The 16,208-nt window shown below is 36.4% G+C and overlaps 1 protein-coding gene across 2 annotated transcripts in view; it reads right to left on the bottom strand.

Annotated features, from left to right (window-relative positions):
- GPCPD1 (glycerophosphocholine phosphodiesterase 1) overlaps positions 1 to 16,208 on the bottom strand; it is a 47,340-nt gene that overhangs the window by 20,752 nt on the left and 10,380 nt on the right. The window contains exons 1-7 of one of the 2 annotated variants that reach the window (XM_075706786.1): positions 14,295 to 14,366; positions 13,787 to 13,871; positions 12,896 to 12,980; positions 6,380 to 6,455; positions 4,473 to 4,514; positions 3,071 to 3,194; positions 87 to 333 (exon numbers count right to left, since the gene is read on the bottom strand). In XM_075706786.1, coding sequence (XP_075562901.1) covers positions 87 to 333; positions 3,071 to 3,194; positions 4,473 to 4,514; positions 6,380 to 6,455; positions 12,896 to 12,980; positions 13,787 to 13,871; positions 14,295 to 14,337 — 702 coding nt within the window. In that variant the 5' untranslated portion in view covers positions 14,338 to 14,366. Of the gene's footprint in view, positions 1 to 86; positions 334 to 3,070; positions 3,195 to 4,472; positions 4,515 to 6,379; positions 6,456 to 12,895; positions 12,981 to 13,786; positions 13,872 to 14,294; positions 14,367 to 16,208 lie in introns of those variants that run through there. The other variant, XM_075706785.1, reaches the window with a different exon arrangement.

Here is a 16,208-nt window from a genome sequence, read left to right as displayed (position 1 = left end):
TCCTAATAGTGAAATCTTCATGATAACTGACTCCTTTAACTCGTGAAGGCAGAGTGGAGTTGCTTCTTAGTGGTAAAGACACATACCTCAAAAAAATCAAAGATTAATTCCAAGTTATCAGGCTCCATAGTTTGTATAGTGTATTCTATCCATCGGTCTGGCTGCAAAGCATAGCCACAGTCTGGCTGAGAGTGTCGACATTTATATTCGGTGTTACTTATTAAGGAGAACTCCACAGTGTTTGCCATCTTCTGAGGGACAGTGGGGGATGTTTTCTGTTGGCCCTCTTCATCATCCTCATCTTCCTCTAGGCCTTCTAGAGTCAATTTTACTCTAGTCAACCAGAAATACAAAATAAATGGTTAAGTCACAGGAGTGTCATTAGAAATATTGAAGAATTAGAAAGAAGCTTGAGCAGAAGCTCATACAGCACAAGAATTCTCCTCAACACCACCATCTACAGGAGAGCAGTGTACACAGTTGGCCCTCACAAAAGTCAGAGTTTGTAACTATTGCCTGGATCTTATTTCAGTCAGATTTAAGCACTCAAGTCACTTCCAAAACTGGAACTTGGATAAATGTAAAACCTGTACTAATGGTCTGAGAAGCAGCATAATGGTCTGAGAAGCAGGACTCCACCAAGCTAATTCTTTGGGTTGCCAAAGAGACAGCCTTTCTCCACAGACTGATACCCATAATGCCAAAAGGCTAATGCAAAGCACTGAAAATAGCAGTAATCATCAAGATCAATACCTGAACATTGGTGGCTCCTGATAAGCACATACATACAATTTTAAGTCTCTCTGAATACCAGTAAGGCAGATAATTATTTCAGACTATCTTGTTTATGTCTAATAAAATATATTTAAGTCCCATGAGAAATCCTAAATGATCATTTAATAGTAAACTGAATGCAATTTCTGAAAAATCCTGGACTAAGAAGAATAAGCCTCTCTAAGACTCAGAATTCATTATTACACAGAGCAAGCCTTCCACACAGAATGAATTACACCAGTGATGGAAGCATATATGAGTAATTCAAATACCTTTCTGAATCATCTAAGCAGCAGATGGGATAGAGTTATCATTTAGTTAGATGCCAATTCACTAGTATAACTGAAGTCGTATCTCAAAGAAACAATTACAATCATAGAAAACCTTTACACTAAGTCCACATTCTTAATAACCTCATGAAAAAAGAAAGCACAACACAGATGCTCCAAAAACTTGAAAAATGACACTGCCATAGCAAGTGACAGTCACAAAAGCCATCTAACTTTTTAGGCAGAATGTTGAAAACAGAGTATCTAATCAATGCGTCCAGCTCATCAAGTCTGGATTTCAACCACTTAGTTTAGACAAGGATCAGGCTTCAGAAATTGCTCTCTCTCTACCTGCTGTAATACGCAAGGAAAAGATAAGGCTCTAGAAAACAGGACACAAGTATTAATTCTCACTGAAGAATGTTGTATTAAATATACTTTCCCCTCATCAGAAGAGTTCAGGGGTAAAACTAGAATTTAAAAAAAAAAAATCAAGTATCAGACCATCAAAATAAGGTACACAGTACAGAATTAAACTCCCAGGTTAACCAAGTGATGTGTAGATCACTTTGATAGTGGTGCGCTGGAAGCTGCTCATATGTTACAAGCTCAAAATCTGATTTCTAGCAGTTAAGAACAAAATTGTTTGTTTGGTTTTTTTTTTAAATGTTTTCCATTAAAGAAAACAGGGAACCACAATCCTTTCTAAACAAGAAGATGGGTTGTATGCAAGATTAGGAGTGGGAGAAACACTGCTAGTCTGTCAAAGGATCTGAGCACTCCTGTTCCCCTCGTTCCCACTGGTAAGGGTAACACATGGCTAACATACTACCTAAAAATTGCTGTTGAAATTGCAATTGAAAAAGCACTTTTGCTGAGGCTTGTTAGTAGTAACAATTGTCATGCATTCAGAGATGTCTCAGGCCCTGCTTAAGGAGAAGAAGTTTTTATATGTTTCAACTCTTTTTCCACAAAAAAAGACTGTGAAAGATGCAGAAAACAAGGCTACACCACACAGTACAATGATACGTGCTGGGACAAAGTTTGGCACCCACAGAGCTCAAATGAAAAAAAAACACCCACACGCAGAAAGGAAAGGGATGGGGGGGCAGGGAGGAGGGGAGGCAGGGAAGAGAGAGCAAGCTCCAGATCCCAGAAATTCAAGAGGGGAAGGAGATCAAACACTCAGGGCAATAGTGCCGGCCTCAAAACGTCAGGACTAAGATACCCACTTCTGTCAGTCAACTGTATCACTATAATAATGCTTGCTTTTTGAGACACCTCTGCAGATAGAAACATCAGACTGATCTAAATAGCAACACAAGTGATTAGACAACGCTATTATCTCCACCACACATGTTGACTGGAAATCTGTAATGCCAGTAGAGAATTACCCATGTAATTCTGTTTACTTTGGTAAGGAGAAAAAGTAGTAAGCAACAAAAAACCTGGAAGCCTTCTCCCTTTCCCTTCCCCCAACTTCCACTTCCATTCTGCTCTTTTTGAGAAGTTAAGAAAAAAGAACAAAGAAGAAAATTCTCTGAAAGTAACAGCAGACAGCTACTTAAGAACACTACAGTTCCAGCCAAGAAGCAGGAAACACCATGGCAAGTACGGAATAAGTAGTTATGAAAGACACCTGTTACCTACTGCTTAACTTGTGCTACCACATCTGCTTTCTACATATTTAATAGCTTAGTAACTATCAGGAAGGCAAGAGCTGAAAAGTATTAAGTCAGCAGTGAAACTACAATAGTTTTGTTTGATTGTTTGTCTTGCTTTGAAACAAAAGAAACTCTTGACACTACATTAATAATGAAATGAGGTAACTGAAAAAACACCCCACTGATTTAATGTTATCACCATATTTTTACAAAGTGCTTAAATACTTGGAAATTGGCCTGATAGTACACCCATATTAGCAACCCAAAATTAATTTAAAGGCTACATTAATAGAGTAAAAAAGAATCACTAGTATTGACAATTAACACGAGATAAATTGCAAACTGAGATGAGCAGGCTCTTACCTAAACCTTGATGTTTTAAATTTCTTCTTAGATATCACTACAGGTGGTTTCTCAGAATAATGCAGACGTAATCTTATTTCTGTTTGACATGTCAGCCACCCAGCATCCACAGTTTCAATACCATCTATCAAAAATTAAAAAGTAGTAGACACTTTAACTTAAATTTTAGGGAGATCTAGACAGTTTAATATACAAAATATACAGTTCCTCTGACGCCATCTAGACAATCCTCCTTATCCTCCTTATCACCAGCCTTATTCAACAGTTTTTCCAGAGCAATTGTTGAGTGCATCCTTTCACCTGCCTTTTCTGAACTACCCAGAAGAGACAACAGATACTGCAGTTGTTTGCTGGCTTTTAAGGGGATTAAATAAGAACAATGATCCTCGACAGCTTCATGTGTAAACTGTCTGCAGGAGAGCACCAAGTATTCCAGTGTTAATTTTATTTATGGTATCAAGGGCTAAGTTAAGTCTCCAAAGGCAAATGTAACATCCTCTTGTCCTAGGATCTCTCAATGCATGGAATAACACTGACAAACTCTGAAGATTCACAAGCAACTTGAGAGTCCCTGTTTCTATTGAGATACAGGGGTCAAATTAGCTCATCATAATCAAGTCTGCAGGACAGGGTCTAGTAGCAGATACGATGGGAAATCAAAGCATGAAGGAGAATCCTCAGCCTCACCATCAGGACAAGGAAAGCCTACAAGCAGGATGGCCAGAAAGCCCAAGCTGCCAGGCCAGGTGCTGAAGCAGACCCTGCAGTTTTCAAGAGATCCTAGCAAAACGTATCATTCGATGAGGATATGAAGAAAAATGGAAAAGCTTTAAGACATGATATGAGAGACATGACAAAGAGTTACCTTAGGCACCACAGGATTGAGCGTTAAGTGTGAGGTGGGTTAGAACTGCCAAAAGTGAAACATACGCACACACAAGAACATGAAGTTTGAGCTTATGAGAGGTTTTGGCAGTTATGTGCCTAACTGAAGAGGCAGATTGTGTACATTTAGTATAAGCACTAATATTTTTCTAGGCACCAAGAGTTTTTTCTAAGGCTAGGTTTTAAGAGAAAGCTAACAGTCAACAGTCTATATTCTGTATTTCTAAAAATACATGCTCATGATCTAAAGTTTGCAAATTTCAACCTTTAACACCAGCACACTGACAATATTTCAACTGTTCCTAGCAGTCTTTTATTAACATTAGAAGGATTACAGCCTCAGTGTGAATTCACAAATGCTGGATACAGAAATAACTGTTTAAGCAGAAAAAACAATCACTTACAGACAATTCCTGTCAAAACTAACTTAGTATTTCAAATATTTTTCAACTACAACACTTAATCTTGTTAAAATTAAATACGCGGTAAAGAGTAAAGGTCAATACATCTCACTTACTACGGATTCCAAAGTATCCATCGTCAATAGTAATTTCATTTTCTAGAATTAAAAGGAGGGGAAAAGAATGAAAGAAACTAATTAGTATTCACATTATAAAGAATAATTGCCAAGTTAAATTAATTCTACTTTTCCACTTCACTTCTAAAAAGTATATCTAATAAAAGAAGTAGGAAAACTGAAACAAAGAATAAGCATGTTTATTGCAATCTTCTATAAAGCTTCTTCTCAGTTTATGCTTTTTCTTAGTTTCCGCAAGAAAAACCAATCAACACACAAAATGCCATAAGATGTTTTACCTGAAGTAATCTGAACTGCGAAAAGCAAGGTTGCATAATTTCCTAGTTTGCTGCAGTATTTTGCTGATAGTATCTACATCCTACTAGAATCTAAGATGCTTTTCTTGTTAGTGTCAAAGACATTGAAGTTTCTTGTTGACATACAAGACTGTCCTCCTGCACATTTATAGTTAAAGCTTCTAAATCGAGTTAGCCACAATTAAAATGCTTATTCTGCCCATGTGACAGAAACCAACCTAGGATGAAATTCAAAACACTGATTTCACACTTACTTTTATCCTTACCCTCTCCAAAGTTCTAATAACTGAAATCTTAAAGCACTAAGTAAATTCACCAGTATTAACAGAATTGCAGTAGGCTAAACAAACTATACATTTCTCAAAACATAAATCTCAACAAAATTTTGTCTCTACAGCCATTAATCCCATTTTTTTTCTAACAAGAATCATGGGCCAGCCCTCAATTTTTAATAACCACAGGCAACAATTTAGGATCATAATGACCAAGCGCTAACATCCTGGTTTTGCTGTGTTTTCTTAAAGACTGTTTATGAAGCATTGACTATTACTTGGGGGGTGGGTGGGGGTGGGGGGGCAGGGGGATGGGAGAGGGGGGTGGAATAGGCTAACTGTTTGGAATGAAGTTATCGAAATTTAGAGATAAAGTCTAGACCCTAACAGAGGGCAGGCTGCTTCCCTAATCAGTTACTGATAAATACAGAAACAGAACCTTGTTACAGGAATAGAAGAAAAAAAAAAACTTAACTTATTCAATTGAAATAAAAGAAAAGGGGCTGGGGGGGGGGAATGTGATCATGGTACTACTCATGATTAACAACGTTTCTTTAATACCAGCTTCTTTCTAAAAGACGTATTTTTTCAATGCATCACAAGGTATTTAATAGATGTAAACTCCTAAGTGTGGAGGAAATAACATTTTTCATATCCTAGGACAGACAGCACATAAAACATGCCATCCCATAGCAGCATAGGAGATCTCAATTACAAGCTACATTCAAAGGTTATTTCAGCCACTCTTAAAAGACAAACTTTTCCCCTGTTCAGAAAAGCATTAGGAACTTGTATGCAAATCTGCATGCCACCTTTTCTTCCAGCAAAATAAATTTCTGCTAAATTGATGGGTAAATAAGCCCATTCATGTTTCTCTTTACATGAATCCATTTACTTAAAGAAGCCTAATTAAGAATTTTTGCTTTAAAATTTTACTGGTGAAATAGCAGTTAAATAAAACCAGCAGTGATTTCACACCCTCCCCCTCCCCACATTACGTCTGAAAAAATAATATGGATCCTTAGTCTCAAAGAATTAAGCTTACAGAAAACTATGACTGTTCCAAATTAATTAAAAAACCAACCCACAACATCTTGAGGATGGCAGGAAAGAATTTCACATCCACTCCACTTTTAAGCCACTTAGATATGTATCTATTTTGAGAGTAAGGCCCATGTGCAAAGAAAAAGTTTATACTTCCAACACATTAATAAATTTAAGTATTTTAAAACTATAGTTATCAATCCCTCTAAACCAATGTGCAGCGTATTAGCAATCTTATGCATATGCCTCAAACAGATGCAGTTGATGCCCATACCTAAAGGGGTAATTGATCGTGGTTGTAGATGAGTCTCCCACATGTGAACTATGACTTCGCAGGGACCATCGATAGTCTGTAATTTAAAAGTTAAATGTCTGCAATAATTTCTTTTGTTATATCTGATTTTCTACCCATGAAGCTGTTTTGGATGGTTGTGAACTAAACTTACAGATTTAAGAAAGAAAAAGAAGGAGAAGAAGAAAGAGAGGGGGACAGAGAGAGAAGATTGAAAGAGAAAGAATGAAGAGATCAGGCTTGTTTCTTACCCCTGCAACTGCTGATGATGCTATCTGATGCGCTGGGTGTACATATGACAAAACTTGTGACAAAGGCTGACAGGGTGGAGAAGTTACATGGAATTATTAAATCTTTACTGCTTACAGCTACTCCACTGGACTACTATAGTTTCCTTCTGATACAAAAAAACCAAAGTGTCTCTGAACTCGTTAAGTGCGCTTGCTTTTTTTTCTTAAAATACTACAGCAACAATTTATGAAAGAAACATACCCCATATCTCTAATTCCAAACAGCACTTGGCATCTACTCATGCAGTTAACAGTTGCAGGGGTGGGTTCTCCCTCAAAATTTGCTTGACTAATTAAAAATCTATAACACACCCTTATTTTAGTTGTGGTACAGAAGAGCAAATTATTTACCATTTTTAATTAAAACAAATACTTGGAATTTTGCTGCCTCAGAAGGAAAAAGACACTGATACCATCCAATTGGCCAACAGTGAAGCCCCTGCAGTCTATTCCATTTGGAGCAGGATAAATTAGATTCTTTCACCAAAAAAAGTTTACTATAATAGTAATAGAAATAGTTTTCTAGGTTAAAGCTTCTAGGTAACCACTGCCTAACAACAGAAAGAACATGCCTGATTCGCAGCTCAGTCACCCTAGAAGTTTCCCTTAACATTGCGCTGTTGTTACTATCAGTCATAAGAACAACTGCCAAATAACTGCAGAGCTTGTCATTTTGGTGTTTTGGACCTAAGTAACTCTTATTTCCAAAAAGACTTTGCCACTATTGCCAAAGTCATAAAAGCTTCAATGCCAACTTGTCCGAGTAATTCAGGTTCTTGTTTAAATAGATTTCAGATCAACAGGGACATCCAGACAAGCTTCAAACTCAGCAGTATAACTACACAGTACCATAATGCTTTGTTATCTTACAGCTCACTGAATAAATTCTTTAACAGCAGATGGGATTTCTTGGCATACATCAAACACATTTAATCTACTATGCTTTTGGATGAATTAACAGCAAACGCCAAATATTTTAAAAGTGCTCAATAAGACAGGTTTGCTCCTTGAGTCTTAGCTAAAAGCAATTCAATTTTTCTAATGAATTCGGAGGCATATACACTTAAGGATCATGCTGGAATAAAATACATGTGCTTAAAGTTCCACTTTAAAGCTAGAATCTATGTAAATATAAATCAAATAAGATGACACTATTGTTTTCAGTTTATTCCTGTTATAGGGCAGTTTTAATTCCCATCTTCTCACTGCTGCCACAATGATCACTCTTATGGACTTCTAGAAAAGTAAATCATGAGACTTTTATTCCCCCTTCTTTCACAGCAGATCCACAATTGCATGTCACAACCTCAAGTTTCCGAAGCTGAAACCTGTGTTTGCCAGCAAGGAGGCTACCGTTTCCTAACACCATGCAGGCCTGCAAGCTCTCCAACAGCGACTCCCATGAACACATACAGAACTTGTAGCTTGTGAACCTGAGGAATGCAAGTCTGTCCTAACATGAATTAAGCTGTTTTCTTCAAAAGGTAAGCAAAAGCTTTTCCTTGCAGAAACTCCCAATATATTATATTAAAATACCAATACCAGTCTATTTCTTACACTACTATTTCTTACACTACTATAACTGTAGATTTTACTTTTAGGTTCTAAAATTATGAATGAGAATTTGACTAACATTATCCCAATAACAAGTACAACACGCTGGAGACATTCAGCAAAATTTCATCCTCTGAAAGGAATACAGCGGGCTGAGTATGCATTTAAACCCAGGAGCCCTCAACACTTTCCATAGCCAAGCAAAGCTACCTGGAAAAAAGGTCAATGGATTAGAGAACAGTCAGACATCACTGTGAGACCTCTCACAATCCCTGCTCAGACAGTCTTTGTGCTTATAGGCATTTAAATAATGTTTTAATTACATGTAACAGAAGCCACTGTTACAATGACATTAAAATACTACTGTAATTTCAGTGGCATATATGACCAGATTTGAACAACAGCCCAGTTCAGATCAGCCTGCAGCAGAAGTATATGACGTGTCATCAGTATTCATAGTATGCTAATGTTACCTAAAAAGTCAGCCTCCGCTAGGACAGTCTTAAAAGGCCACCTATCCAAATGTCACATCAAGTATCCCAGTGGGCAGTACACTGAGATTATAGTAAGTAGCACGGTATGGCATGGATCCCTCTCTACTAACACACAGAATTTTTTTTTTTTTTAAAAGCAAATACATAATTTTTATGGTGCTTCATTTATATCTAGCTGAACATCTGATGCAATTTTAATGCTCTTAAAGGACATTCAAGAATTTTCTAAAAAAATCAAGTCCTCTCACACTGTCAGAAGCTGGGGGTCCCCCATTAGTCATTAGTCAGTTTTGAAATGAAGGGTAAAATGCCTACTAAGCATAATATTCCAAAGGTTCAAAAGAAGTCTGATGCACACTCTGCACGAAGTGCTTGGCTGCTCAGTACAATTAAAAAATGAAAGCACTTCTGTGGATGTTTAAATCATTATTTAGAAGGCCAGTTCCAAAATTCCTTATCCAACACAACACAACAGAGTAGGCATTGGGGGGGAGGGGGGTGTTTAAATCTTAAAAACACCACACAACTCCATTTATCCAACTGCACTTTACTTCTTAAAACTGTCTCAAGAATATTAATCTACTTCAAGAACATGAAACAGCTAAATTAGACTTAACTGCTGATGCTGGATTTCTAACAAAAACCTCTCTGGATTTCTGTACCATTAAGAGACAATAATTAAGCGCAAAACCAAACAATCAACCAAAGCCATTGAGCCATCGTAACTAACTTTGTGAGGCAACAGCACGTGTAAGTCACCTGCCAGGAAGTCCTGCACTAAATAGAGATTTTATAGCCCTAGTATTTCCGATAGCCATCTAACACACAATCTGCTATCTCAGCACAGTCACAGCAGAGGTGTTCCTTTGTTATTATCAGGTTAACCATGGGTTATTAGTCTAGCAAAAGCTTTTCTAAGGCATTCTGACATTGAAGAAATTACTGAGCCTATACCTAAGTTTCACCTTTATTACTATATTCCAGGCACTAAATGGATTTGATTTATTTACATTTTAGAAAAGTAAATTTCAGTCTCATTTGAAACATCTATAATTAAGCAATATTCTCACAAGTGTGAAAAATGCTCACCAATCCAGTTTTAAAAGTCCTGCTAATGCACAACAGCTTAGTTATTTCACACTTTCCTTGAAAGAAGTAACTCTAAACTTGCATGCTTATTTACTGTTGGAAAAACAAATATAGAACATAGCTTACCAGAATAAGGTATGTATTTTCCTTACTAAGGTTTTCAAATATGCATCATGCAAACAATACATACCAAACCATTCTCCTAAAACATAAGATATATGCAAGACTTAAATTCCAGACAAGGGGGTTTTGTTCTCCCCCTCCCCCTGAACACACACAAAGCATGTGTAGAATAAAACACGGGAAGATCCTCACAGTAAGGTAACTGGTCCTGGCCTATGTTTAAGAAAAGAACAAACCTCAAGCAAAATAGTTTAAATTACTGTCTTATTTCATCAAGTGTATGTATTTACTTTCCTTTTAAAATGCTTCAGATGACTCATGTTATCATTAAAATGTTTACAACATAGTAAAAGCTCTTGATATGCAGAGCCAAGACTTGCACCAATTTTATAGTAAAATGTTCATTGTATATACATTTAGTTGTATTCCTACAAATATTCTGTATGTTTTAATGTATAAAAAAAACCCCGCTCTATTTATATAACCACAGTCCATTAACACCAAAATGCTTCAGTGCAAACAAACCAAACTTCCCATGACATTGCACTATCCTTCAAGTAAAATAATTTAACTGAGATCAAATCATGACTTTTTTTTAAAGGGAAGGTGAGAAAAATATTTGGGTTTTTTCCAAAATGTGAATTATTATATGTATTGTCACATCTAGTCTATAACAATATTTTGGATAACATGAGAACTATCATTTCTCTGTGTAAACATGTATCACTCCCAGCTTTGCTGCCATGTCCATCTCAAGCATCTTCAAAGATGCAGTTACTATAGAAAGGAAGAGAACAGTAACTTCAGCTGGATCCATCTTCATCATGATTTACTCAATTGTGTGGTATCAAATTCATATATTCAGACTTAAACATATATTTAAGACTAAACATGTAATTAAGTAATCCTACGACAGGCCATGACACACAAAATTGCACTGATATAAAAAGGTAACAGTGTCTAAAGGATCATATATTACAAGCCTATCAAATTCAGGAGATTAATCACATGCAATGCCTAATGATAAAAATGACTGAAATAAAAATATTCAGGATAATTTAAGTTGGAAGTATATTTTCCTTATCAGACTTGTTAATGCTGAAGTCCTCCATATACTGTCTTATTTGCACTATGCTGCGCACAGTATTCCTGTTAGAATGAAGGGATCCTGCTTTTAAATTGTTCTTAAAATAATGTACAAAAAGAGGAAGAACACATTGCAGCTAGAATTCTTTTCTTCAAAAGACTGTATGTTATGAGAAATAAAGTCCTGTGCACTTAACAGGTACAGGCTAGACACTCCTAAGTGTATAACCATGTACCCTGGCAATTCACATACTTTGTTTTAGGCGGTGGTTTTCTTTTTTCCTCCTTTTTATATACAGTATCTCTTTATGCTGGTATTCCATAAAATTTATACTTACCATGGCAGACTCTGCATCACACGGTACATAAAGCGTGCACGATACAGAGCACCTACTTAAAGAAACACACTCACCGATACATATTGTAAACTTTTTCAAATAATAAAATGGGAACTGTGTTGTCTATGAACATTTTCTGCCAACCTGTTCTCACCAAGTGTGTTTTTTCTAGCGTGCTATTGCTTACATTTTAAACTTATGGGCATTTGCGAAAAATATCAGTCTCAGAGCCAATAAGCTGTAAGAACTGATCTACTTTTGGCCTCAGTTTGACCTCAGAAAAATAAATCTATTATTGGCCTTCCCTTCTTTTGCCTCAGAAAAAAAAATTTGAACGTCAGTTTCAGATTAGACTATTTCACATGCTGTAATGAAAAAACACAATGCAGTCTCTTGCGTTTCATTTAAAATTGGTATCCTTCACTGAGATACCTCTGTCAAGTATTTTTTCAGTGAAAGAAAGCCTAGTCCAGCTGAAAAAAACTTACACGCTCTTGACAGTAATTTAAAGTATTTAAAAGATATAGAACAGATGATTCTATAACTCCTTTGCACGTTTAGCTACAGCCTTCATAATCCCCATTTCAATGAAGAACTAAAGCCCAGGGTGAATAGCTACAGGATATTAATAGAGTAAGAAAGACAGCAAAGACAGCTTTAAATGGGTTATTTCTTACAGTTATTACTTGTTATTAAGAAAAACAGTTAAAGACTAGCGGCTTATTTTCCCAAATTAGTCCAACTTTTTTCTGGGTGCAGTTTCATCCCTAGTCTGAAGAACTTCCCCCTTATCCTAGTACAATTTCTACAGACCAGTATACTGCCACATACATTCAACTCACATGCAACTTTGACATCAATACCTGTAAAAACACATTTGTGTCTGTCTCTTGGGTTCCCCCCCCGCCCCCCAAGTCATGCAAATACCTCTATGCAAACCTAGAAAAAACACTGGGATGCCCCATTCCTTGTTTTAACTTTTCACCCCAAGAGATTAACATATGTTAATTATGCAGCACAAAAGCTAGTTAATACTTTTCATGCTTCAAAGAATCTGCAGTAATTTTAAAAACTGTAGTAGATTAGGCAAATTTAAATACACCTGCTCACACTAACCATTTTTCTCCTGCTATTGCTTGCTTCCATGCTAGAGATCCCTGCTGAAGCTCATATTCTAAGTGTAGAAGTTGTTATAACCCCACTATAACTAATGAGAACTTCACCGTATCATTTAAGCTTTATAATAATGTCCGGCATTTCACTATCACTGGAATTTTTAAAACCCTAAAACTGGTAAAAGAGAGAAGACAATTCAACAAAAATACTTGAAGTTAACAGCATATGGTCATGTATTTCCAGAAGTGAACTGCTTGTATTCCCACAAGCGTTCTAATATTTCATATGTTGCAATTTAAGATTTATTTTTAAAAACTCAAGTTTAACTCAGAAAATCCTTTTTACTTCAGATAAGAGAGTTTTTTTACTAAGGATGAGCCAACTTGAAATAGAAAAGGTTGTACATACCTTAGGTTCTAGGAAGTACCCTTTAAAATACCGATACCAAACAGGAACTCCTCTAGGAAGCTCTACAGTAGCTTTCCATAACTGACTGGGGGGGGGGGGGGGAGGGGGGAAGCAGAAACACAGGACAACAAAAAACAAACAGAAAAAAGAGTGTTTCAAAATACAGCCTAACAGCCACTTCAGACATACGTCTGTCCTACGTGATATTCTAAAATAAAGTTTAGCTTATTGCTGCAAGAAAGGTTTTTACAAGGTAACTTAGCCAAACGTGCACAAAGCACAATAAATTCTTAGAAGAGTAATTGCACTTTCCAATCTACAGATCTTTAGGGCTCTAATGAAGCAAGAATTCTCATTGTCATTTAACAGATGGGGAAAACACGAGGAAATAATTCAGGGACTCATCCAAGATCACACAGCAAGTCACTGACACAATATATCCTGTGAGCCCTATTTTCCTGCATCATACAAACAGCAATAGGCAGGGCACCATTTTAAGAAAACACTGAATTCCTCCACTGCATTTAAACTTTCTTCATGTACTCTCATGTTTATATACACACAAACCACTGAAGAGCTTTAAGGCAACACTCATTTTAAATAATCTTCTTTACATCTCTTTATAGCCACAATAGTAACTTGTATAGGTTAAAAAGGAAGTAAACACTATAAACATTTCTTACAACTTGCTGTATAGTTATGGGATTGAGAATTATCCCTAGCAGTTTCTGTAAGTTTCCACAGCAGGGCAACACAAGACATTCTGGAGAGCTTTACTATGTATGTAGCTCAATAGTTTACAAACTCAAAGCCAGAATAAATTTGTTGCTCCAGAACTCCAGCTACTTCAACGGGAACAAATAAAAAAAAAAACCAAAAAACCCAACTTACCGATCATCAGTTTGGAGGACCACTGCAACTTGTGGATTCCAATTTCCCAAAGCACTGCAGCTCCCGCATATTGCGAAAACCTCTCCTAAAAACACCCAAACAGAAAAAAAACACAATCATCATTAATTCCATATAGGTTTGAATAATAAGTACAGCCTACACAGTCAAACCTTCAAATACTTTAAGCACCCATGCAAACTCCCTCTTTTGGGTTTGAAAAGGAATTCCACCCCCCCCCCAAAAAAAATTACAAGTGTGTTTTCTTCTCCCTCATAAAGAGAGACCTCACTAAAAGCACTGGCTTTCCAAATCCTCCTGCAGTAATATTGTTCAAAAACCTATGCAAATGCAGCAGGCACATTTTCACTGTAAAATGCTTATTGTCAAGATGAACCAGTTTTTTCCTATATACTGTATAGTTGGGGGGGATGATAAATATTTATATACACACAGACACAGTACTGAAGTAACATACATGTCTAAAAACACAATTCTCTGAAATTCATACCAATAATCCAGAAAACACAGACAAACAAGGTTGCTAGCATCATTATCAAGACAACACATCCATCTAACTTCATTCCTGTGAGAAATAAAATTAATTTTGCTGCTATGCTTTCTGGTTTTATCGGATATAAAAACATATGCTGTTAGACAAAAAAAACCTAAGTTGTCACAGTCTGTCTACCCTAATGCATACATACATATGGAAAGAACACAAAAGATTACAATAGTATAAGAATGCTTGATTCTGGGCTATCCTAGTGGTAAAGTTAATATTGCAACCTATCCTTGTTTTTAATTTAAAACTATATATACACACACAACTGCAAGAACAACAATGATAAATACAAATGGAAAGGACAAATTAGTATTTTGCTTTCACAGAGTTTCAACAATCTTTTTAGACACAAGAAAAAAAACTGTTGTAGGAGAATATGTGAAGTTTTAAAGTATATTTATGCACCATATGCTTAACCTTTTAGTCTTGCTATGCAAAACATAAAAACTGCCAGAGTTTTGGAGCAACTTCTAAATAAAATGTAATTTAAAAAAAACTAAAAAAAGCTGAGATTTGCTTCAGCCTCTAACAGAAAGTGCCTAAAATGTAAAGTTTCAAAGGCACCCTTAAAACAAAGTAGACATGAGGAAATTCAGCTAAAGTTAAATTAGCCCCTAATATGGGGGAAGGTGGGGAATGACATGAAAACCATTCAAGAAAAAGGGGAAAGGGTATCCAGAACCATCCTGCATGCCCCAATAGGAAACAGCAAGGATCAAACTGATAGCTGAAGACTCAAAGATAAATAAAAAGCATCAGTCTTAACAAAAGCAAGATACAAGTATCTGTGATGGTGATTTCATGTTCTCAAACTAGGAAAGCAGTAGCAAGTGTTGGAGCCACAATAATTTGGAGATACAAAGGAGGCAAGAGATATACAACAAAGATACACTACCTTTTACTAAGCCAAATATCATAGCTGAAATGTCAAGTCTGAAATAAGAGTTTTGAGGATGTACTTACGCCTCCAAAACTGTATCCATGTTTTCCAGCTATACAGGTTAATCTAAACAACCAGGCTGATTTATAAAAGAAACCCCTGCAGACCCAGGGGTTGCAAGAAATTTACAAAAGCCAGGGATTAAGTAAGGGTAATTCATTCCTAAAAAAAGCTTACTGAAATAATTTTTGAGAACATCTTGAATTACATTCCCTTTTAAGAAAATCTTTTGTTCCAAAACATTAGAAAAAACATCCAAGCTTTTTGGATGTTCACTGCAAGCATACAAATGAGGACAAAAAATCAGCTGCATCAAGTATACTTATTATTGTATACACACAATGGCTAGGCCAGGTGCTTTACCTTTTCCACTCTGTACTAAGGCACATTACAGTTTGGTTTTGCGGGAAGGAGATAAAGTGGGGAGGGAAGACCACCTGAATACCACCCAGTTCAAATATCTGACTGGAGATATTAAAGAGAAACCAAAATTCTTTTAATATCCCTTTAAAATAGCAGTATTTAGTACATCTTAGTGTACACACCAACCAATCTCTGAAGTGCCATCTAAATTACATTCCTCTTAGTAGTAGCTAGCTAGAATAATTTTCTAGCCATCTTTTTTAAACAAACAAAACTGTGTGTGAACACTCACGTGAATACTTACCACTCAGTAAGGTACAACACACAAAATGCAACATTTGAACAAGATACGCAGTCACCCCTAAACTCACTTCAACAATTACATTCCAAGACTGAACCAGAATTTAGAAGATGCTGCTTAAATTACCCCAGGAAAGGCACGATAAACTGGAACTGCCTTTTCAAAAGGCAATTCTAAACTCAGTGGGGTTTTGGTTTGTGTTTTAAGTGCAGGGGTCCTCAACTTCTTCCTCTTCCCTTGCCAGGGAATCCAGTGC

The sequence above is a fragment of the Pelecanus crispus genome, chromosome 3 (assembly GCF_030463565.1).
Source record: "Pelecanus crispus isolate bPelCri1 chromosome 3, bPelCri1.pri, whole genome shotgun sequence".
NCBI lineage: Eukaryota > Metazoa > Chordata > Aves > Pelecaniformes > Pelecanidae > Pelecanus > Pelecanus crispus.
Note: the sequence above shows the minus strand (reverse complement) of the source record. Positions and strands in the feature narration are given on the sequence as shown.